The sequence below is a fragment of the Ursus arctos genome, unplaced genomic scaffold (assembly GCF_023065955.2).
Source record: "Ursus arctos isolate Adak ecotype North America unplaced genomic scaffold, UrsArc2.0 scaffold_8, whole genome shotgun sequence".
Classification (NCBI taxonomy): domain Eukaryota; kingdom Metazoa; phylum Chordata; class Mammalia; order Carnivora; family Ursidae; genus Ursus; species Ursus arctos.
Window position 1 is genome coordinate 19079913 of NW_026623100.1, and position 26381 is coordinate 19106293.

At 33.1% G+C, this 26381-nt stretch overlaps 1 protein-coding gene across 1 annotated transcript in view; it reads right to left on the reverse strand.

Moving 5' to 3' along the window:
- Window positions 1–2966: 2966 nt before the first annotated feature.
- Window positions 2967–26381, reverse strand: part of LOC123000215 (neurexin-1-like) — a 103181-nt gene continuing 79766 nt past the window's right edge. The window contains exon 3 of the mRNA XM_044378181.2: window positions 2967–3049. Within this exon, the coding sequence (XP_044234116.1) occupies window positions 2967–3049 (83 nt within the window). The remainder of the gene's footprint in view (window positions 3050–26381) is intronic.

Sequence of the window (26381 nt, forward strand, 5' to 3'; positions counted from 1 at the left end):
TGGGACGCATTAATTTACAATACAAATCAATTATTTCAGACTAGACAGGTTTAACACCTATTTTATGCACAACTGGGATTTAACTTGATATTGGAAACTATAATGGAAAGTTTCTAGGTATTTTTTGATTCCTTCGACATGTGGCACAAGGCAAGGAGAGCTACCTAAGGGAGCCCCTGATTCATGTTATCTTTATCTTTTCTGAATGCTAATCACATTTTTTTTTAACGTTCTCAGCACTTCCATTCTGTCATTTATACTAACTTGTCCAGTTTGTCATTTCCTATTATACTGAAACTCTTTGAATGTGCACACCATGTCACAATCAAGATTGTATTTTTGCTCTAGAATGCAGATTTGTTGAACTGATTTGCAATTAAAGGAGACTTACAAATCATGTTTCTCATTTCTATACATCTAATTAACCAAGATGTAAAGGTTACCACTCTGATTTGCAAAATACTCAAATCTATCTTAAAATCTTCTTTCCCCATTTAACGACAAAAGGCATCCTGGACCCATTAACAGAAGAAAAATGTAAAGGAAAAACCAAATTCCTGCACTCTGTAGTTTTGTGCTGATTGAGGAATACAATTCAACGAAAAATAGTGAAGTAAAATATGTTTGACACACATGCCAACAGAAAACATTTAAGACTGACATAATAAAACTGATTGAAGTTAAGTGACACTTAACATTAATTACATCAAAACAAATATCACCTGAGTATAGACATGAATTATTCCATAGAGTTAAATGGCTATAGAATTAAAAGATTATTTTTGAGTTACTTTTTTACAACATAATGTATATGTGTATGTATGTATATTTAGAAAGTTTGTGTATATACATGGCATTCATACATACACAGACACATATGCATATACTCCACACAGCCAGTAAAATAAAATATAAATACAATTCCCTCTATGCCATCTTGAGTCCTCTAAGAAGGAACTTGATAGGAAATGCCCAGTAAGAAAGGGAAGTAGATGGGAATTTGACCTAAATAGTTTAGAAAGCATCCCAAATGGTACAAGAAATCTCTAAAACAATTGATAAATTTTGTCATTTGTGTAGTTGCTGGAAGGCCTAAAATAAGATTAAATTATATTATTGGAAATTGTTGACCAAAACACAAAATGCAACAGCATATGTTCTCTTTTAATTGGCTCAAAATACCCAAGCAACATTTGTTTCTAAAGCTCAGTTTTACACATTTAAAACTTATATCATTTCTTACTTATTGCCTGGCCCAAATTCAGGTGCTTTTTCAAGCAGAAAAGATTCCCTGCTAGGTGATACAAATGTAAAGGTGAAAAACTGTCCCAATTCAGATTACGATTCAGAGCACAAGAAAATTCAGAGAATTTAAGGATAAGATACATTCCTGCATTTAAAATAAAAAACAACCCATGGGGAAAAAAAACAAAAACAAAAACAAAAACTAGAGACCAAGGGCACATTCAGTAATACATAGTTAAAAATGGTTAATTTAAAGGCCATGATACATATTAACCACAGCTACGTATTATCTACTTCTTGTTGATGAAAACACTGAACACAATGTGGATGGCTCTGAACGGCAAATTAAGCATGCTAATCTGGCATCAATGCTGTCAAGGAGTACACATGCCTGACTTACCAAGTGATGCAGAAATGTATACCTGGTTGATAACGTTCTTAAAACAAAGTTAGTATGTGCAAAAGAAAGAACAGGCTTGTCTTGTTTCTTTGTCTCTTTCATGGTACTGCCTTTTCAGGTTATTGTGGAATTAATGTGTATTTGTGACATCGAGCAGGCAACAAGGTGATGAGCGCGCTGCAGTACCATTTCAATGCTGCACATGCTTAGGCTTACATCCCAATGCAACATGGCTGGGGCAGGCGTGCTCCCGAGTTAAATGTTTGAAGATGATATATTTATGGTGACTACGCTCATCATTTAGCTACCATTAAATGATACTGCAAAAAATGATACGGAAACCTGTAGCTAATTTCTAAATATACTAATTATATAAGCAGCTGACGTGAAAAAAATCACTCTAAAGAGCAAGAAAAAAAAGAGTGAAACATTTTGATGGATTTTTCTTACCTTAAATTAATAAAACATTCATTAACACTCATACCTACCTCCCAGTGCCCATTACTAATGCAAAAAGGTCTAAATACATTTTCAAAAATGTATACGTACTGTAATTCATACAGATGATATTAAGAAGAAATAAAATAATGTAATACCTTTACTTTTACCTATGGATTTGATGAAATGGTTCCATGAAGAAAGGGTTTCCATACAAAGAGAATAAAAAGAGAAACAACAATAAGAATTATGAATATATGTAAATGTGCTACTCTTTGAAATTTAAACAAGACAAGAAAGTATGAATAAGGGTTTGAAAGCACATGGAGTTATAATCAGCACATGTTGAGAAATCTGCCTTTTTTTTTAAGGCAACATGCAAAAAACTTGAAACACCCATGCTCACTTTAAAAGATTACACAAAAAAAGAAGATACACAATGACTATATTATATGTAGAAAAAGTACTGATTTTGTGAAACAGTATACTCAGCATTCTAGAAGCCAGAAGCCAAAGATGTCTGCATGTTCCCAAACTGCCATGCATGGGTGAAAAATGGACTCTTTTTGGTACAGTGGGTTAAACTGAATATCAGATATTAACTTCTGATGGTTCTCAGTTTTTCTTTACTATAGCTACCCTTAACTGCATATGCTTATAAATGTATGGAAACTTTCAATCACAAATTCTTATGTCTCATTTATTTGCAGATATTATAGTGCAAAGAATGAAGGAAAATAAAAGTCAAAGGAGGAAACCAAAATCAAACAAACAAATAAAGGGGAAAAAACATGAAAAAATGTGAACAGAAGTTATGTATTTAATTTGCAGCCAGATAATTTGCAAGCATTTGCCCATCCTTTGCAGTGATGGTTTAAAGCAGCTACAGAACAAGAAAACACTGAAAGCAGAGTGGAAAAGGAACAGAGCCCATACCTTGGTCGCCCATCATCAGGTGCGCCAGACCTTGAAGGGAAACAAGAGCACAGTCAGCAATAAACAAGGGAGCATGGGAAGGCAGGGTTGTCACGGTGACAAAAATGTTCAGTGACAGACATCTTGTTTCCTATGAGACATGTCTGTATCACAGAGGCAAATCAAAAGCATTCTTTCAACCACTGGTTGGAATGCTTTGGGGCAAAGAGTTACAGTACTGCAATTTAAACACTGGCATATGCTGCCCTGTGTATTTCTTCGATATATCAGTTGGAACAATCAAGAGCATAAAAGCATGACTTAAAATCCAACCAATCCCTTAAAAATTGCATCTGCCCTTTGTGCCCTTTGATGAGACTGTTTGGAACACTGCCACCACAGGGCTTCTTATTCTTTGGTGATGAAATTATATTTTTAAAAACCCAAAGGAATATCTGAAACATGGGCTGGGTCTGATCTTTTTCCCCTCATCAAAAAATGAGGTTTATAATTGAATTAAAAAAAAATCCTTAGTCACACTGAAATGATAATGCAGAAATGTCTCCTTGTCTGACACATGTGGCAACTAAGTTTGTTCCAATACAAAAAAAAAGACTATTAAACATGCAGCTGTAAAGTTGGAATTTACTACAGAATGATGTTTTTAGGAAACAATAGATCAGCTTTAAATAGGCTCAAGTAATTTTCCATGGAGAGCAAAACTATTTAGTCTTTTACTTAAATATTACCTAAATACCGAACTATGAGTTAATGTGAATACATATATAATCATGTTTTATATTTTTATATAAATCATAATTTCATCAAGGAAGTTTTCTAAAATAATACTGAATTCCCTTTATTTAAATTACTTATTATCTGTTGCTTGACAATTTACTTCAGTTTGAAATCACTCCTTTTCTAAAGAACACTGCTAATGTTCTTTTAAAAAACTCTCTTACTATCCAAGAAGATACTTTTTACTGAGAGGCATTAATTCCATATTTAGAAACAAAGTTACTCCTCAATCCATGTCTGTTTCAAGAATATAGGAAAATGTTAGAGCAATATAGTAATATACACAGCAATTTCAATAGAGTTTATATTTCATCTAGTATTATTTCAAATATATTTGAGACTTTATTGAGCCACATGATATTACACACCACTTATATCAATACTGAAATAATCTGCATTATTTCCTTAAAATTTTAGGAGTATTTAAACATCTCTGTGGGGCAGATACAATTACAAATCAACATATAATCAAAATATGATGACTACTGAACATAGAAGTTTAATGTTTCTGTAATATAGCCTCTTTTTGTATTTTCAAAGTGATTGTAATAAAAAAAAATCACACAGGCAGATTAAAAAGTTTATGATCTGTTGATGATTCTGTGTAGGTTATATAATTTTTCATCTAATTTCACTTTTAAAACTACTACAAATATTTCCTAGAAATGGTTTATAATTTTTTGTAGACTAAATCAGGGCATGGTCTCTGTAAGATCTAATTTTTAGAAAATATATAAGACACTTCGAATGGTAGTTTTGAATACCACCTCAGTAAGGATGGAAGTTAATAAATCTCAAAAGCATTCACATTCCTCATGCTAACCTTTCTTATCTCTAAGGGAGTTCCACTATATTGCCAAAGTCAAGTTATAAATAGGAATGTTACAATTATGATTGAATAAACTTTATTACAATCATTTATGGGCCTATACTCTGAAAATCTTGTCAAAATTTTTCATGAGATGCATGTGTGAGGAAAGAGGCATTCAGGTTATTACGCTGATTTCCTGGAATACAACTGGATTTAAGGAGAAAGAACAAAAACATGGAACATTTTACAGAATGGTTAAGGAAATGCAAAAGAAGTTGAAAAAGTACTTACAAAAAAATTCAATCTCAATTAACATGCATAATAAAATGATACTTATTTTGAAAGTTGTCAGACCCGCAGGGTAATAGCATCTTTATCAAGTACATATTCACATGCTATTAAAATTATAGTATAGAAAAACAGAAGTCATACACAGAGCCAACACTTGGAAAAGCAGTCATTGGTGATTACTTTTGAAATCTTAATCTGTTTTACTCGAATAATGGAATAGAAATGTTTGGCAACTAAGCAACTAATATTCAGCCTGCTACTGACCAACTTTGTATTACTGTGAATTGTTCTTTGAGACATCAAATCTTAGTAACTTTAATAGCTATCTGTAACCTCAGGTGGGAAGTCTTTTTCTGACATCTGTCATTTTGTAGAAATGTTCGTTATTTTTACAGAATGGTTCTATTTCAAAATATTGCAGCAAAATAAAATACATTAAACACCTCTGAAATATAGACATAAGTTAAATGTTTATGCAAGAATTGTTAATGCTGTGATTGTATAAGCTGATAGAACATCAGCTTCCCTCTCACAATTCTTTGGTCTATCTAGAGATAGATTTGTTTGGTAGCACACTGACATATACATTTAAGTTCTTTAAAGATACGAATGTTGAAATATGTTTTAGTTTGTTGGAGTCTATAGGAAGAATGTGTAACCTTCTCAAAGTGCCTTGACAGAGATAATTTTGGAAAAGCTTTAATAAATATTATAGTTTTATTTAACAGACACAGAATATGACAAATATACTTACCAGTAATCATGCTGGAGTGCTGTATAGTTTCATTTCCAATGGCCAGTGGCTTATTTTTTAATCTAAATTTATGCCTCTTATGGTCAATGCTTTATTCTGTGTTCTTTATATAAGTCAAATCATTTGAAATTAAACTAATGAGCTTGAGGTGATGTAATGCTAAACATTTCCAAAAGAAAATAAATCATTCTGATCAAGAAAAAAAATGGAGAAAAGATCATGCACTGTATTCTGAAACTGCAAAGAAATACTTTCTCATTTAAAATAAAAGAAGCAGGATTGTATCTTTTTTTTTTTCCATACAGAACACTGCAATAAGTATTCTAAGGTTTATATGGGATGATGGAATCCATCAAGAGTTGGAGTTAAGGCTGAAAGAGTTTCATATACTTAGAGGCTGATGGGATTGACAGTGCGTGTTCTATATGGAAAGTGATACACAATCCAGAAATCAACAAATGCTCAGAAGTTCAACTTACCGTCTAAATTCGAGATGTACTCTATTAATACTAAGAAATAAAAGGCAAATGAGAGTTGGAAAATAAAATTGAAAGCACCCACCTTCCACATTGTTGTCTTCTGAAAGCACATGACAAGGAGGGAGAGAAAAGGAAAAACATTCATTAAGCAGCATGCAGACTGGACCTTTGCCTTTGCATGTCTTCCTCATGCAAGGCACCAAACACATCATGCAAGTGCTCCATCACTACCGTTCAAAGGGGAAAACAAAATCATGGGAAGCAGGTTCCCGCCTATTGGCAGCATTTAAAGAATGTGAGACAAAATTTTGTCCTGAGCAAGGAAATTTAAAAAGTTTTTCACTGTCCTGTGTAAAATAAACATTATTCTTACATGTTGCTGATGTGGTTTTCCTAGGCAATTATTTTTAAAGCTTTATTTATTTATTTATTTACAATTCCAAAAAAAGTCTATTCCTAAACTCTGATTTGGACTTGGATAAAACAAAGTCCATTGCCAAGAGCCATGATATTTCACTTAAACATACTCCACTTGTACAAAATATGTAATCCATTTACCATCATGGCCTTTAAGTATTTCTAATACTTCAATTTCTTTCCCTAAACACAACATAAACATATGGAACTAAAATTTATAATATGGCTTATTTATAATGTGTTCATATTTCATTGAAAATAATGGTAGTTTATCGTAATTTGTTAAAAATGCTAATTTTTAAAACTGTTAACTAGAAAAAGTAATCACTGCAAGAGAAGTCCATTTGGGAGCTGTCCATTAGGCAAAATTTATGATTTATTGACTTAGTACTTCTGTTTAGGGTGGGAATATGAATATAGTTAATATAAGGACACTACTTGGTAGACTTCCCCTTATGTTTCCATATAATCTACATAATATTTACATATTTTCATATATTTGCATGTATTTCCATATGTGCACATATATACGTATATATACAAACACACACACATAATACAAGCAGATTTTGCATGTATTTCCTACACATAAACAATGCAAGTATATGGGATTTAAACTATTTTTAGTAACTACTAGACAATTCAAGCACTATCGATACACAGGGTTTGGCATCCAATTAGAAATGGAAGAGAAAGCTATTTTGCAGGACTAGGGCAACAGCAAGGTTTCAGTACTTATCAAACATTTTCAGTAATAAAAGATAGCCATGTTGACATTTCTAGTCTCATTCTTTTATTTAATCAGCTGTAATTTTAAAAGTGGTTATTTGATCAAAAGCATTTATAAAGAACAACAGCAAAATATAGGAACTTTGAGAAAAACAACTTACAAATGTACCATTTCATAAGGATCAGCAAAACTCTTTTTAATTGTTAAAGTTATTAATGCATTAAAAATCATCAATATTGTTTAAAATATATTAGCTGGAAACTGAAATATCAACATAGGCACATTTACTGATGGGGTCCTAACATATAATAAAAAATAGCTAGTGGATAAATGTGGACAATAGAATCTATACAAAATACTTGGTTTGCCAGAGTTTATTTTAAAAGATATAACAAAAAAAAAAGACAAATATTTGGTATGCGATATTCATTTCCTGATTGGTTTGGTTTATCTGCTAAATAAGGAATTAAGACTGAATTTGCTACTTTCCAATGGCAACTCTGGCATGACATGGACATAAATATTAAAGATCTATTTTACTACATTGGAAATTACACAAAGATATAGATTATTTCAATGTTTAAGACATACTTCTGTCTAATGTTAACCACCCTTTGAATTTCTATTCCCCATGTAAGATGCTTGCTTGAAAAAATAAAATTGTTTAATATATAGGACACAAGAACAAAATCAGGGAGTTTAGAGGAGACTCAACTGTCAAAATAGTCTATCATTTACTATGGCCCGACTTAACTCCTGTTAACAAAGACTGGCAAACATGATTGTGAGAGCACAGTCTCAGAAAAACAGTTTTTTTGGTAAAGTGCTACATGAAAATCTAACAGTAGACGAAAAGTGAAAAAGAAAGTAAAACAGGCCCAGGCTCAACACCAGTTTTATAAATGTGCTAAGTAAGATAAGGAAAGGAAGTTGTGCTATAATAAAATCAAAGTCATTGATTCTGATCCCCTGAGAGTTTTCTTCTTTCACCATTAACTAAGACACAGGGACACAGGGGGCACCATTGGACTTGCCCTGCCATCCAGAACCAGCTAACTAATGGGACCCCTTGTATGGAAATTCAAGTCATGCCCAATGTGTAAACAAATCCTGACTTGACCAGTTCAGAAAAATGGGCTGTCTCATAAGACTCAGATTAAAAAAATAATCAGGAGTGCTTGACTGGCTCAGTCAATAGAGTGTGAGACTCTTAATCTCAGGCTTGTGAGTTCAAGCCCCATGTTGGGTATGGAGCCTACTTAAAAAAATAAATTTAAAAATTAAAAAAAAAAAAAGAAATAAAGTACTAGAATAAAAGGAAGGGTAATATATTAACTCCTATATTTTAAAAAAATAGAATAAAAAAAGGAAGAAAGCTGGTTTAGAACAGACTTTACTGACTTTCCATATATTTTCAGACTCAATCTTAGACTTAAAAAAAAAAAAAAAAAAAAACACCAACTCTACTTGCATCATTCTATTCTACCCCTGTGGTATCCATTTGTTTGCTTTAGTTAATTTAAAATCTATTAACCTAGGAGCGCCTGGGTGGCTCAGTTGGTTAAGCATCCTACTCGATTTCGGTTCAGGTCATGATCTCGGGGTCCTGGGATCAAGCCCCACATCTGCATTTAGCAGGGAGTGTGCTGAAGATTCTGGAGATTATCTCTCTCCTTCTGCCCCTCCTCTGACTCACTCACTCGCATGCTCTCTAAAAAAAAAATAAATTTGAAAAAATAATTTTAAAATCTGGTTAACCTAAAGATGATCCCTACATTATTTCATAATTTGCACACAATTATAAAAAGCAGGGAGTATGCTGGAGATTCTTTCTCTCCCTCTCCCTCTGCTCCCTCTGGCCCCCACTTGCTCGCTCACATGTGTTCTCTCTAAAAAATAAATAAATTTGAAAAAAAAAATTAAATCTGGTTAACCTAAAGATGATCCCTACATTATTCCATAATTTGCACATAATTATAAATGGCAGTAGCTCTATCACTTATAATCACTCTCCAGGTGTTTCTTCTTTTCTCTTTCCTTTCTACTTGGTTTTTGAAATAAAAGAATACTGCATTTAAAGAGAATAATTTTCCTCATAACATCAACTCTTGCTTTTTCTTTGTAGATCCTTTGCAATCAAATAGTATCTTGATTTTTAACAGCTACAGAGAAGGTAAAAATTGGCATGCCAGAGTGTAAAGGTAAACCAGTGTATTTTGCTTTAGTGTAATTCAGAAAGCAGTCCATCCAGCCTTACCTGTGGACATTGTCAAATTAGGGAAAAGCTCTTGGTTTGCAGAAAACCCTGGATTCTTAATTTCGCTGACTGATCCTGCTGTGTACATGAAGTGAGTCTTAGTCATCAACTTTACTATGATGACCATGCCACCTATAAAGATCACACTCATTTTTTTTCCTTTTCATTGTGAAAATAAGGAATAAAAGCAAGAAAAAGATATCTTAAATTTTCTTTTTCTTTGGGATAAAACATGTTTTCCTCACAAAAATGAGAATAGGCACCAAAACATCCGTTGTGTTACGAATACTTTGTGTGCTGTTGACATGAAGGGAAGCTGCAGACTGTTAAACTGTACATTCTTGAATTACTTCAAAAGAACATCTCCACAAAAAATTTTCCTTTGGCCCCCAGCTTATAAGAATGCAAGGACAGTAAGTTTAATTTATCATGAGTGTACTTTGCACAGAATTTTAATTACATACTTCTAGGAAGAGAAAAATGAGCAAGGAAACAAATATGTTTGCTTCAATATAAAGCAAATCAGGAAATTAATCATGACACATGGATAAATCAAAGTATGATATAACATATCACAGGTAACTCCTTGTTGTATAATCAACGTTTAAGTTTAGCAATATGAAAGGCTTCATCTAAATCTAAAAGCAAGAGGCAACTTATGTGCTACATTTTATGTTCAAAATTGGCTGAAAGGAATCTGTCACCACTTGGCCATTCCTTCTCTCTTGTGGCCTCCTTCCTTCTCTGCTAGTTGCTTGTGACCAGCTCCCTTTATTTTTCTTTGGCTCCGTCTCTCCTTCAGCAAATTTGCCTCTACTGCAGGTGACTTCCCACCCAGATCTATGCCATTCAAAGTGGGGTACATAGCAACGAAACTGGGGGTGGTACAGGCCAGCAGAAAGAGGAATACAGAGTAAAATTTTACTTCCTTCTTACATACATCTGCTTGCTAGCTTCTATCCTTGCCTTTCCAGCCCATCACATTATTTTCAGGACTTTATCCTTCATTCGGGGGATTCAATGCCAGTATACCAGAGTCTGGTTCCCATGGTGGCACCAGATGGACCTTTGCTTTATTTTATTTTTCCTTTGGTGCTAACAGTGGAAGCCTTTAGAAAGCCTCAATCATCTGGGAATGCTTCAAGGACTGGGAAATGGAGGAAAGCATTGAAACTGTGGATCTGTGTAGCGGTCAGCTGGAGGAAGAGAAATGCTGGCCAGAACCAAGAGAAAGTTCAAACAGCAAATGAAGCAAAAAGGTACATTATGGAGGCTTATGGAAGGAAAGAAACAGCCTGGGCAGGAATGGCTAGTTCAAAAAAAAAAAAAAAAAAAAAATTAACAGGTGCCCTCAGCCACCTGCTTTAAATCTACCTAAATGACATTCCCACCCAGCCTGCTGCCATCCCAGTCTTAGGGCATGAGGGGAGCCAACTAGAATAGCAAATACTTTTTCTCTCTCTTCACTGTTCAGAAGTAGAAGAAGTAAACCAACTTGCAGCAGCAAGGACATTCCTGGCATCACACTTGGAACCATGAAAACATTTTCCCTAGGAACATTTTGAGCAACATCCAACTACACTTTTGGTAAAAAAACAAACAAACAAACAAAAAAACTACGATTCAAGTGTATTATAGAATTAATGAGTCCTTTGTGAAGTGGTCTGAGAAATTCACCTTGCCTAAGAGTGTTCTCTCTGTTGGAAAATATGAGTTTCAACTTATTTATTCAAAGATATTTTATAATAGTACTTTCCTAAGTTGCAGATTGCCTTTCTTTCTGCATCACACAGCAGCCAATTCTGTTACAAAGTTCGTGGCTTTCAATTCAAAATGCTCTATCCTGTTAACAGGGGAAGTAAGGAGGACAGGAAGGAAGGAAAGAAGGATGAGAGAGAGGAAGGATAATTGTATGGCAGATTCTTCTGGTACGTAAGCTGTTCAATGGACCTGATGAAATTTAACAGCTATTAGTCAACATATTAAAATATATACAGAATGGCTCGACACGAACTATACTGAATACAATTTCAAATTTTATTTTCATGGGGGACTATGACAAAGATTTTCTTTTGCTTTTATAGCTTCAATTCTTCCCTACAAATGTTAACTTTGAGTGAACATTGCTATATTAATTTCAATAGCTGGACTTACAAAAAGAACATTATATATGAGTGACCATAAAAACTGTGACAAGAACAGTCTACCCTGTTTCTGCTCATGTCACTCATTTTTAGTGTTTTATTGCTTACTTAGAAATAAACATTTCCTAATATGAAATTGACAGATAAAACTGAACAGAGTGTTAGCATGTATTTTCTCAAACTCAATCATTGTTATACAACTTCAAAGAAAGCTGGTTGAGGTGAGGAGTGTTTCCTTTCTAAAAGTCTGAAGTCATCATATTTTAGAAAACAGAGCAGGAAAGTTCTTGGATAGAGTTGGGAGAATAAATTTAAATATATCCCTATCTAGCTACCCAATTTACCACCACTTCTCACGGTTTTATGGATGTGCCAGTACTCAGATATGACTTTTCTTATGAACAAATGAATGGGAAATACCCTCTAGTTGTGTGGTACCAGAAGAGAACACTCCACAGAGTGTCCTAGGTTCTCCAACACCACCATGGAGAATAGGTGAACTGCTGAAGACCACCAATGGCCCTTCATTTGAGAGAATTAACTTAGGCTAGATTTATACAATTTTTTTTCACTGATTATTTTATCGCAGAGAATTTTCAATTAAACTTCCAAATACTTTCGATTTTACTCATCTATAGTTTCTCAGACCAGTCTAAAATAAATCTACTTAATTTCTCTAAGAAAAAGCAAACGTATTTTAAGTATGGGGCCATTGCATGAAAATAGAGGATTAAATCAACCATAATGTAAACAAACAAAAAAAAAGTTCTAAATTTAGAGTTTAATAAATTAGATTTGTATACACTGAATAGAAAAAGGTTCATATAAAACTGACTTGTTAATTATACATATATCTTTATATTTAAGGAAAATGAAATTTTATTTCAAGATAATACTTCATATTGTCTTTAATTCAATGGACCTTTGTGTACGTAACAAATAGTCTAGAAGAAAAAAATCCATTGGCCATTAAAAGATCTAACACTTCTTCAGGGCTTTTAATTTTCATTTTTTTCAGTATTTAAAACACTGTACATTAATTATACTTAAATTTTAAAAACCCCAAGAAATTTACATATTTTATAATTCATGGCTAATTTAATTTTAAAGTTTTATAGAGGTCACTGAAAATCATTTTAAAGGATATGGACTGTTTTTGTTTATTTTTCTAAATAAATGAGATAGTACACAAAATTATCTAGAAGTCTCCTGTGGTTGACTAAAATATTACTATAATGAACCAAATATCTAGTTAGCTTTTCAACTGCAGCACATTTCAACAGGAGGATGATTGTTACAAAGAATTCTTCTGCTTCTCCAAAGCCTGAAATCATTTAAGTCCAATAACACCTGAGGTTGAAACATGAAATTACTGTTTTCAGATCAAAACTGGTCAAACAGTAATAGTTAAATATGCTTAAATCTAATATTCCTAAGTTGATGCTATTCTCTGCCTCCTAAATACATTGTAGTAATATCAACTTAAACTAAAACACTATTAAATTCATGAGAATCAATCCATGGAAAGCAGAGGGGAGTGAGAGGTATAGGCTTCCACGTATGGAATGTAAAAGTCATGTGAATGAAGGATACAGCATAGGGAATACAGTCAATAGCATCATAACGTCATTGTATGGTAATGGATGGGTAGTTACCCTTCTGGCGAGGGTGAGCACAGAATAACATATAGAGTTGTTGAATCATTATGTTGCACACCGGAAACTAATGCAGCACTGTGTGTCAACTATACTTCAATCAATCAACAGCAATGATTAAAAAAAAAAAAAAGGAAGAAGAAAACAGAGTAAATGTAACTTTTATACAATATTTCAGAAAACGTTATGAAGATCTCAAGAAACTTGCTCCAAACGTTCAAGAGAAATTATAAATAATAAAATAATACTTAGGTCATCTTACCACTTTAAATGTACTTGCATAAATACTGTCCTATATAATCTTTATATTATCTCCTCAGTTAACTTGCTATGGTTGAGTGACTTGTCCAAGACACCCAAGTAAAAAGTAGAAGGTGCTAAGAGTGTATAGAAAGTATGATTGAAGTCTCCCTGTCCAAGTTTGTGTGGATTTCAAAAATTGTAAAAAGAAAATGAGCATAAGGAATTTGGGTAATATAGGGTAATGCTGGCATGTCTACTAAATCTGTGTTACGTTCCTGGAACTATTACCAAAATGTATCAATTAGCATCACTTTTTTTAAGTAATATAATAAAGGAGTACGAAGACTGTATTTATGATTTCTTTGACTCTTTTGTAAGAAGACAGAAATATTTTATGGAAAATATTTCCTTCTTAATTGCATTTATGTATTGATTCCATAAAGTCAAGAAAATGTAATACTGTTTACTTTCCTTCACTGAAAAAAAAAACAATTTCCTAGGATTCTTCTCCGTGTGCTATTAAAATTATTTCCCAGGGAAAAAATAAAAAAATAAAAAAATAAAACAAAACAAACAGACCAAAAAAAAAAAAAAAAGCACATTTAGAGAATCTTCGCCCTACTTTAATAGCAAAAAGCAGACCAGGTTCATAAACGTGTTGACCTGCGGGCATTCTAACCACTAGATGTAAGAGCAAAATTATCCATAAATTTCTTGCTGTTTTTAAAATTTAAAGGAAAGTGTTTATTTCATTCAGAGCACACACAATTTTTCATCCTTTTTAAAAAGACACTTACATTCCCAATCAAATATTTTGGAAGGTTACGTAATGTACACATTTGCCACACAAAGTATATTGGCCCTTTCATTTTAGTTATAAAACGCAAATCTGATAAAATATTACTTTTATTCTTTTTACATATATGTTGTATAGTAAACCTCCTGGGGACTGAGCAGCAAGTCCTAATCTTTTAAACTTTGAATCAACAGACAAGTAGGAAGAAAAACTAAAGATTGTCTAAACTCCTATTTTCTTTAAAAACAAAATAAAATAAGTTTATGTTAAAGGCTAAGAAGAAAATAGTTTGTTCACAGGCACAACCAATTCTGTATTTTTGAAGATTTCATATATGTAGTTATTTGTCTTAATATCTACTACTTAGGCCCATATGAATGCAAGCCCATGCTGCAGAGGGAGCTATGAGCTTGAACAATCTACCCTTTATCTGCTGATTTACTGATCTGTAAAATGAAATCACCACAAATATAAGCCTTTAAGGTAGCCTTATAATTCCCCATCTTATCTTTTCCTAAAATGGCCATTCACTGCTTAAGAAAACATGTTGAAATATGAAGAGATTTCTTTTTTGGACTCTTATAAAACATACTGAAATGTTAATTCTATCATACAAAACCGTTCATTTTATTTTTTAAAAAGAAACTACAGGAATGCAATATAACTATTTCTTGACATTCGTGTAAACTGCTTTCTGATTACTGGAAAGTCCGAATTCTTTTGACCCAAACAACTTCAAACTGAAGATTTAATTTTCAAAATAATCTCATCAGGTTATAACTTATTACATATTGCTTTAAAATGTGTGGTGGCAACACCATGATATTGTAACCACTTCATAAACTCTAAACCTCATACAAGCAGCTGTGCCATCTCTCTGACACATACACACATACCCATTTAGTCTGTTCTTTCATAAACAAATTCAAACTTTCACATCCTTCTTAATAAAAATATTTTCCTACAAAAGTTAATGTGGGTAAGGGTGACTGGGTGACTCAGTTGGTTAAGCATCTGCCTTGGGCTCAGGTCATGGTCCCAGGGTCCTTGGATTGAGTCCCGCATAGGGCTCCTTGCTCAGCGGGGAGCCTCCTTCTTCCTGTCCCTGTGCTGCTTCCCCTGTTTGTGCTCTCTCTCTCAAATAAATATCTTTTTTTGAAAAAGGAAAAAAAAAATTAATCTGGGTAGAATAGGAAACTACTTACAATAAATACTTGATAGTATCATCAATAATAACATAACTGCTTCTTTACTCCACTGGAAATATATTTACTGATAATAAGCATTAAATATAAATTTCTCTATTTTTTCCCTCTCTTCTTTTATTTAACTTTACATGTTTGTTCATGTTAGAAGAGAAGAAAACTATTTTCTAACTCTACTGTCCAGTATGTTAGCCATCAGATATGTATGCCTACTTACAGGTGAATTAAAATTAATTACAATTAAATAAAATCAAAAATTTTGTCTTGCAGTCATATGTGGTCATTGGCTACCAGACTGGACATCACAGATTATGAACATTTCTATCATTGCAGAAAGTCCTACTGGGCAGTACTGTTAAGGGTTTTAAATAAGTTACTACTTCTCTGGTAATATCTTTTAATATAAAGCTGTTGCATATATATATATATATATATATATATATATATATATGATTGTTATTTTGTTTATAAAAGGAAATAATTTAAATTCATAATGATATTTTTAAAGGGACACCTAAATTGATATTAGATATGGTCACTGAATTTGTACACTGAGGAGAACTATAAGATATTTCCATTTTAACCTTAAAATAAAAAACAAAAGTTGGAAAATAACTCTAATAAAAACTTTGCTCTCATGCTAAAATGTCTTTGGATAATATAAGCTCTGGACAATTACCCTTTTATCATAAGTCCTTTTTCTTAAGCCTCACAGACAATGAGAAAATACTAAATATGTTTCAATTTTCAAGTGAAATTAAACAAGCAATTAAATAACTTTTCTCCTGATTTCTCCCCACTTCTCTCGGTATTCTCCAGTAGATCATTTAATATTATTTGTCATAGACTTCATGTGTGAACTAGACAATAGTTTAATAGCAACAGCAGTTTTTAGATTAGTAAAGAGTACCCTCCATCCCACAATCTCATATAATAAATTCTCTTACATTATAATAAGTCAAAGATTTCCCTTTCCGTAAAATAGGCCTCTTACTGAATAAGAGGGTATTATACTTATTGAATAATACCCTACGGGAAAATAAACCAAGCGGACAAATAAAGGAATCAAGATTTCTGCAACACTGAAATACAACAGGAAAGAATTATATAAAAGAATAAAAAGAACAGCTCAAACTTCTAGTTAATTTTATAAAAATCCAAGATCCTGTTAAGGGGCTATTACATGATAACAAATGCATCATTGAGTAAGCAAATAAAAACTATGAGGACAAACAGAAAAATAACTCTGAATATGGAAGCATTAACTGTGGAGTAATAAAAGGAAAAAAATGGCAAAAACATTTATGAGATGAAATGATGAACATGTTTTATATAAAAATGAGTAAGACGCACAACAAAAATTTAGAGTAGACCTAGAAAGTCTATTTTCAGTATTTAAAAAATATAGGCCGCTCTTAAAGTTGAACATTTTCCACTTTATTATCAAAAAGCGTCATTTTTCACTATTGGTTAGTGACATCCAAACTCTACTTTTACAAAGTAAGGGAAATGAGGCAATGTAAGAATAAAAACAAAAATATATTTATAGCCTCTACACCTTAATGAATAACAATCTAGGTATCCCAAAGAGCTGTAGTCTGGCAAGCGAACTAAGTATTGAGAAGGACAGCTGATTTCTACAGATTACTGAGGTCATCTCACATCTTAGTCCAACCCTAGCATTAGAATGGCTTGAAAGAGATTATGTGACATAACCATATATTTATCTTATTTTCAAAGAAGAAAATATGTGTTGCAAAACCAGAGGCAGCATCCTGATTCAGTACTTACTACGGACTGAATGTATCCCCCCAAAATTCTCACGTTGAAACCCTGCTTCTCAGTACGACGGTATTAGGAAGTGGAGCCTTTGGGAGGTAATTAGGGTTACGTGAGTTCATCGGAACGGAGCCCTCATGAATGGCATCAATGCCCTTATGAGTCCTGAGAGATCCTGCTTCCCCTCTCTGCTCTCCACCACGTAAAGATACAATAAGAAGTCCACAGCCTTCAACCTGGAAGAGAGCTCTCACCAGTACTTGACTATGCTGGCACCCTGATCTCAGATTTGCCATCTCCAGAACTGTGAGAAATAAATTTCTGTTTTTTTATAAGCCACCCACTGAATGATACCTTCTTATAGCAGCCTCAATTAAGACATTACTACTTCAGATCCTGTGTTACTAGAGAAAACTCACTGGTACATAAAATAATATGACACAAAAACCCAATAGATTTCTGATATTATTACAATAACTGAGGAAAAAAAAATAGTTGCACCATATGTACAGTATGTGGAATGGCTAATATCTGCTAGCAAATGTAGCTCGTGGCAGTACCTAGTAGTTTAGGATATGTGTACCTTATGGCTGTCTGAGGTAAATTATGCTCAAAATGTGCAATGTTGCCAGTAATACTCAACCTGTGGGAAAACATGATGGAAAAAGAGTAGAAAAGTCACTATTTTTTAAAATACTGAATAAGAGCGCCTGGGTGGCTCAGTTGGTTAAGTGTCCTACTCTTGATTACAGTTTAGGTCATAATCTCAGGGTCATGAGATCGAGCCCCACATCAGGCTCCATACTGGGCATGGAGCCTGCTCCAGATTCTTTCTCCCTCTGCCCCACCACCTCTCTCTCTAATAAATAAATAAATAAATAAATAAATAAATAAATAAATAAAAAAAATACCGAATAGATGACTCCATCTTTTTTTTTTTTTTTAATTAATACACTTCTCTTAGTTTGGGCACTATTCTGAATGGAGATTGAGAAAATAAACCTGATAATTATACATGAGTCTACCAATATAAATAATGAAATCAACCACTTTAAAGTTTATAAATATGAATAAAATATTCACAAAATGAGAGGAAAAAATATTTGAATGAATTGTCAGAGTCAACTGGAATTCAGTCAACACTGAATCATTAAGAAACTAGAAATCCTTAGAGAATCTAGGCATTTCCTGACAATACTTCAATGTTTCGTCTCATTCTCCCTAAAGAAGGAAATGACATTGAGCCTGCAGTTAGGATTCCTTTTGGCTCTCCCACCACAAATCAGTTTTAGGAATCTAGATACAATTTTTTCAGAACACTTCTTTAATTTTCCCATGAGCTAAATGTCAACTTTTTCCATAGAGAGACTGTGGCTCATAGCAGTAAAATAATGCAAAACCACTTAGTCAATAATGACAAATTGTAAAATATTTCATGTATAGATAATACCTATTTAATGATGTCAGCCATGACATTATTATAATTAATGCTCCCTCATACAAACTATTGGTTGCTTAAGAGCGTGCCTTTTCTCTTCCTCTTCCTTTATTCAGCTGCTAGCCTAGTGTGTACATATAAGAGCTGCTTAATAAATGTATTTAATGAGTAATTAATTTCTGATCTTAATTTCCTGCTTAGCTTCTATGAAACTAGCAATGTGGGATGAAGATGATTAAGTTTCTTTTCATAGCAAGATTTACTTGCCACAATAGGCCAAATTTAGTTACTATATTCTTACATCGGAAGTAAAGAATTTGAACAACTGGAAACATTTTTATTTGGGCCGGGTAAATCAAAGGGTTTAGTTTCTATTAAAATATTATTCTGAGGCAGCTCAAGATTCATTAATCAGACATTTCCAAACTGATTCCTCCTTGGACTGCTGCTTCTTAAGTTGGTCTAACTATGAAGAAGATGATGGCAAAGCTGCAGAACAGAACTGTCACTGAAGTTCACAAAACCATAAGTGTAATCTTATTAATTATTAAAATGATGTGGCCAAGGTCAGTTAAGAAAGTAACAAAATCCAACCGGGCATACATAATTTCTGTTTTCTTATCACTTTATACACGGTTCTTAGCACAGTGCCTGGCATGCTGTAAATACTCAATAAACATGAGGGAACAAATGAAAATTGAAGGACTAAATGGTAGAAATCAGCTCTTCCGACCCCAAATTATGTGCTCTTTCCTCTACATTATGGAGATTTAGCAAATAAATCACATGTACCCTAAAGGCTCGTAGCCTTTTATTTGTAGGAAGGAAATTATTTAAGTTAAAAAAAAAAATTGAAATGTAGATAATCCCACTAAAATAATGGCTTATTTTGGAGGTTTTTTTTTTAATCAGCTTCTGTGAAATACGAGTATTGTTTCCTGCATGTAATCTAATGTTTCATGATATACTTACAGTGACATATTAATAAAAACAAATATTTTTAATTAAAATGATTAAAATGATTAAAATATCATTTAATTAAAATGATTTTAATGAAATTATATTAAATTTTTCTTAATTTTAATAAGTGATAGGATTTATTAATTATAATGACATGTGTTAAGCTCACATATTTGTATTGGATAGAATGTGAATCTTTAGAATGGTTAGACTAGTGACATTTTACGATGGTCTCAAATAAATTTTAGTTTTCTACCAATTTTGCCTTGAAGGATTTACAAAATCAGAAAGGTACTATTTAAAATGGCATTCTCCACATTTTGGTCAAAACGATTACCTCAGGTTTCATTTAAATTGGTCATCACGGTACTTGATGTGTAGTTACTAAACTAAATGCTCCATCTAACTAAAACAATTCAAAGTACTACATCAATTATGTATGTGAGAAATATATAATTTAAAGTTGTTTTTAGTCATTTCTAAATACTACCTTCAGGGATGCTAGTCTGGTAAATGTGATACACATCTGTTGGTTCCAATGGGATGTATTTTGACTACAATGCTTTTACATCTGCCAAGCTAACTTGGCAGAAATAACTGAATCATCCATTGTGTAGAATCATATAGTACTCAACTAAATATTTAAGTGACTTTCCTGTGAAGACATTACTATCCAAGGCATATCTTTAAATGCAATGCACTAAGAAATGTAATTATTTCCTATTTGTAGTTTAATCCTGCTTACGGCCCCTGAAATTCTGACTGAATTTATCTTTTTACAAACAATAATCCCAAAGTGTAATGGTATTTAGAAAACTATAATTTTAGAGTTTTAAAACTGGAACGGATATTTTCTTGTTCAACTGATTAAGAAATTAAACCAAAGGCCCACTTCTGTAACACATGATAAACCCTTGGTTATTGGCCTCAGAGTCACAACTATGAGCAAAACTTTAAAAGGAATGGTATCAATAACAACCAAGGTTACCAAATCAGACCAAAGCTGCATACTTCTTAAACTCCTTACTGTAATTCAAGTTGGTCATTTTTTTCTTTTCACATGAATTTTAAATAAGAAACTAGAATTCTGATTTTCTTCCCAACAGATTCCTGTATTGAAAGTTCTGAAAAAATGATAAAGAATAACCAATTAACTAAGCCCCCTACCAAAAAAAGAGCATCTGAAAACACATCTAACAAAATTTGCAAGTATACCATTTAAAATTTGTCTGCATCGAGTACAGGTGGAGTGCCCATGTGATTGTTTTTGTTTGTTTTTGTTTTTGTTTTACATTTTATACATGAAAAAGTGAGACCTTGGAGTGGATAAGCTACTAATACATAAATGTCATTAGCAACAAGACATAGAGTCTAAGGACATTTTTATGCAACTTTCTAAACCAGGACTGTCCAAAAGAATCTTCTGTAACAGTAGAAATATTCTATAAAACCTAGGACTGGATTATGACCCTAACCAAGAGTAACCTCCACCATGTAAGTAAGAGAATCATGGCTTAGGAAATATCCCACTGTCCTTATAAAGATCTAAATGAGAAGCAATCATCTCAATAAAAACTCCTGTCTGTGAGGACTTCAGGGCAGCTCTGGGAAAATAAAAGAAGGCTCATGGTCTAGTTGAGATCAGTCTTCCACACAAAGTAAAGAAGAATGTATTGTGAAATAAGTCTCAGAAAAGAATGTATGCTGCAAAGACACTAAGAACATGTTAGAAAATAGTACAGAAAAGAAAATAATTTCCCATAGGTACATTTCCTTATTCTTCTAAAGAACTCCTTAAAGAATCCCTCAAGAAGCAAATTTTATTTGTGGAAGACCTTTTGGCATTTGACTTCTGACAAATGATGGAAGGAAACAGAAAGGAGAAATTATGAACCACCTTGTATCTCTGGCAAAATCAAAATTGGCTTCAGCACTCAAAATATGCAGAACTGGGTTGTTTTTGTTTAGACAGAATTAAAAAGACGCTCATAGATCTTATTTCAGAATTGATTTTTCACATGGGTAAAAGAATAAGCAGGATAATCTACCGCTATAAAGCTGGGATGTGAATTTTACTTGTTTGTTGTGCACAACTAAAAGGGCATCTTGGAAATTAAAAAACAAACAAACAAACAAACAAACAGGGGGAAGAGCTGATCCATTTTAGGCACCAGTTACAGAAATCATGGAGAATGGACCTTGGACTTGTGGCTGAGGCACTGTGTCAGTATACAAGGAGCCCACAGCCAGGCCCAGAGAGTAGGAGTCCCAATCAGGCCCCATCACAAACTACTTTCTCATGTGGCATTGGGCATGTCATTTCACATCCTGGGCCTCAATTTCCTCAGATTTAAAATGAAAATAATAACACCTACCTCATAGCACTAATGTAAGAATAAATTAGTAAGAGTCATATAAAATGTGTAGCATGTAGCTGATATACAGCTGACACCTAATTACTCCCCTACTTCAATTTAATCATTTTTATGAGCAAGTAGGGAAAAAATATTTAAATTAAACCTAACTTTAATCTTAACATATTTAACAACAATTTTTTTATCCTATACTTGTATCTTGCAAAAGGAAATTGTACACAGAGTAACAGCAAGAATTTGAATGCCAACTGATTTTCAAAATGGTGCAGTATAATTAGGAAATTCATGAGTCAAATTCCTGTTTATGCCTGCAATGTAAAGGCTAATCATTTGTTTGTTTTCTATAAGAAGGACTTGATTAAAGCCTCTAGCAGCAATAATTAAATAACCCTGTGTGTGAAGGATGCAGGCTCAGCTAGCACTGCGGTGTGCTAAAAACTGTAATTAATGCATAGGGATGTGTGTAAATTAACAACTGAGTGTCATTTACACTAACGGTACAAATATAGGTTTCTTTTTGGGGGGAACTACCTCCATGTTTTCTACTAACCATCACAATGGTTAAACACAGTACAATATAAATGGCATTCTAACATCTATATAGAGCCTCTAGTTCAGGCCATGATCTGGATGTGCAGTGGGCAAACTTTTCTAAAAAGGGCCAGAGAGTAACATTTTAGGATTTTCAGGCCATGTGGTCTCTGCTGCAAACACTCAATTCTGCTGTTATAGTGTGAAAATACTCACATACAACACATAAACAAATGTGTATTACTGTGTTCCAATGAAACTTTACCAAAAAAATAAATAAATAAAACAAGTACTGGGGCAGCTTTAGCCCAATGGTCTGTATGATTATAGGTTATAGTTTGCCTAACCCTGAACCACAGTTTGCTGACCCCTGACCTAGATCTTAACTCTCAGCTAGTACAATGCAAAGTGTTATCTTAGAAAAGCATTATTTGTACAACAGGTAAGGACAAAGGAGTATAAACCTGACATGAAAACTTGACAAGCTTTTCAACCTTTCTACGTTATTTTCTCAAACATAAATTAGAAAGAAAAATGACAAGCTGAATTTATCACAAGTTTGTTGTAAAACTAAAGTGACTCACAATCTGAAAGCATTCTGAAAAAAAAATGCTATATATTTTTGAATCATTACATCATCCTTATTATTATCATTGTTGTTGTTGACTGCTGCTCTTTTCAGCTCTGTTTCAAGACCCCTGGAAGTCACATCTACCTGGGATAACCTCAGAGGATACAAATTACATAAAACTCACTCAGAGCTGGTCTAGAATTCTACAATTTGATAAAGATCAGGTAGACTTAGGAGCCTATAGACTGCCATCATGGCAACGCTTCCTAAAGTCAGCCCCAAGGTGCATTCCTCACGACAGACGTTTTTCAAGAAGTCCTTGACCAATACATTTGGAAACAGTGCATACGACATTAGAAACATGAGCATATTGTTACACTATGAACATTAGCATTAAAAAGATATTTGTCAAGGAGTCCTTGACAAATAAGTCTGGAACACTTACACTCCTCTGTCAGAGATTCACAGGGCATGATTGCACAGTGAAGATGCCAACATGTCCTGCAGTAAATAAAAACCTGTACCTTTGTCCAACCCGGTATTTCCAAAAATTGTTTCTATAGAAATTCTGTATTCTGTTGGTGAAGCCTATTAACATAGTTCTTCAAACTAAACAGTGGGAAGAGCTGTCATAGAGATTATTTTGAACTATTAACATTCCTTCAGCCTGGGTGTAGGAAAACTGCCCCACTATTCTCACATCTGACAGTATGAGGGTAGGAACACTCACTTAACCATTAACTTACATTCCATCAGTGTGGCATTACATTGGGATTTTTATTTATAGCAATCGAGTGAAGACCAATCAAATTTGTAAGAGAGCCTAATAAGCACTATGAAAATTACGCTCACCTCAGTATATTTGAAAAGGGGGAATGGAAAATAAATTGCAAACATCAAATATCTCTGATTTGAACTTTGAAAGTTAACTACAAACATACCCACTGAGATAATATCAAGTGATAAAGACTTAAAGATCTTTGTGCTGAAGGCAGTGAAATCCATTAAAATCCAAATAATTCTTGATTTTGCTGAATGTTGCTTAAGCTGTCCAACAGGAAGAAAGGATGAAAAAAATTGCATAGTTCATCAGTTTCCTATACATGACTTCCTACTTATAGGATTTCTTCTGGAGGCTTTTTCACAGACTGTTTAATCAAAAAAGGCAGCTCTGTTCTACTGGCAAAGCCTTACTGGACATTATGATAGGTCTTTAATTTCCCAATGTTTCTTTCCTTCGAGACCAAAATTTTCTTCTACACAAAGCTATACATTTTTGTCTAACATCAGTTTGGGTACTAGAAGCTGGAGCTGACTTCTGGAATTAAGCATATAAATTAACCAAAACCAACTTCTATCTAGAAAAAACAAACAAACAAACAAACAAATCTCAAGATATCCTATTTCCAGCATCTAGTATAACCCCTGACATAGAGAGGGAATTCAATAAATATTTGGTGAATGAGTAAATGAAAAGATCAATCAAAGAGAGACATCAACTACTTTAGCTCAAATACACAAGTAATATTATTTATAAATCATTTTTACTGAATAATTTAGAAATACTTTCTGAAACTGAATATCCAATAATTCAAGAGAACTGAAACAAGCAAAGTGATAATCTGTTATTACAGTTACTCATTTGAACATCATAACTACTGTTTGCCCATGCACAGTAATGAAGAACTAAAGTACTTTGTGCTGGATAAGATAATAAATCCATCTACGATACAGAGACACTAGGCAGAATAAACTTTTTATTATAGTTCTTAGATTACATTGCAGAGTCTATCTTAGTACTTTGAAGGATTAAAAACCATCAATACAAATTCAATGTCATAAAATTCTTTTACAAAGCAATAGAACAATCCTCCATCAAATGCTTAGGAAAACGTACACATCCAAATAGAGCCACTCATACAGAGGCTATGAAGGTTCCTCCCATTTCTAGTAAAATCTACATGTATAATATCTCCTTAAAGTGTACTTCCTAAATTATTTTTTCACACTAGTGAAAAGGGAAAAAAAAATGTTTTTTTGTCACTCTCAGTATCAATCTGATAGGTTACACAATCTGCAAAGTATTAATTTCCTTTACTCAGATTAAGAGCATGGTTCCACCATATTCCTTTGCCATTTACGAAACACTGACTTATCTCAACTCAAAGTAAGTTCATTCTTTTTCAGTAATGCTGGAAAATTATTCATCTTATCTTAAAATATATTACTATTTCAAAACACACTTCCCAGAACATGCTTGTAATGTATATGGGCCACATACCACATTTTCCTTCCCTGAAAAAGTAAGTCTTTGTCTCTAAGTGCACTTAAAATGATTTTCTGAGGTGATTTTTGTTTTCTTTTATCCAATAATGCATGTACCACTTAACATTTTAATATTGACAAAACTTCAAAGCCATCATATGACTATTAACTATTACGGAAGAATTAATAAACACTTCCATGGCAATTTAAAGAGATTCCAAATTTCACAAAACTAAATCTGGTATTATTTCTAAATGTTTTTATGCGCTAATTGTTACTAATAACTAGATATCCTTCATAAATGAAATAGCCAGATGACAAATGAAACCATAAAAAACACACTTCAATGAAATTGTGCAAGGAACACAATTACAATTAAAAGTATTTTAAAATTATAGTAAGTGCTCTTTCTTCAATTATGGGGATAAAACGCAACAGATGACTAATAATTTTGAAAAAGTATATTAAATGCAATGCCAGGAAATAAAATAATGAGAATCAAAATTAAAAATACTGATAGGCAGGATAATATTGTACGAATTCTGTTTGGTTTTCTGAGGTTCACTGGTTGCTCTAGACTTATTTACTGAAGTCTGTCTCACTGGTTTAGAATTCACTCAGTCAAGAATTCTGATTGAGGGGGCACCTGATACATATTGTTCCTCAGGCCTCTCATGTAATAATAAAAATGAACAACTCTTTGAGATTCAGAGCAGCCACACCATAGACAACTCTCTCTATGGCAGTCGCTGATTGAACACAGTTGCTCTGTGTCTCTGTTTCATAGTCAAGACACCCAACTGAATTATAGATGTAGAGTTCATTTTCATAAGAATTAAGAGATAATTTACAAATAGGGACAAGGAAAAAGACACCCTTTTCCT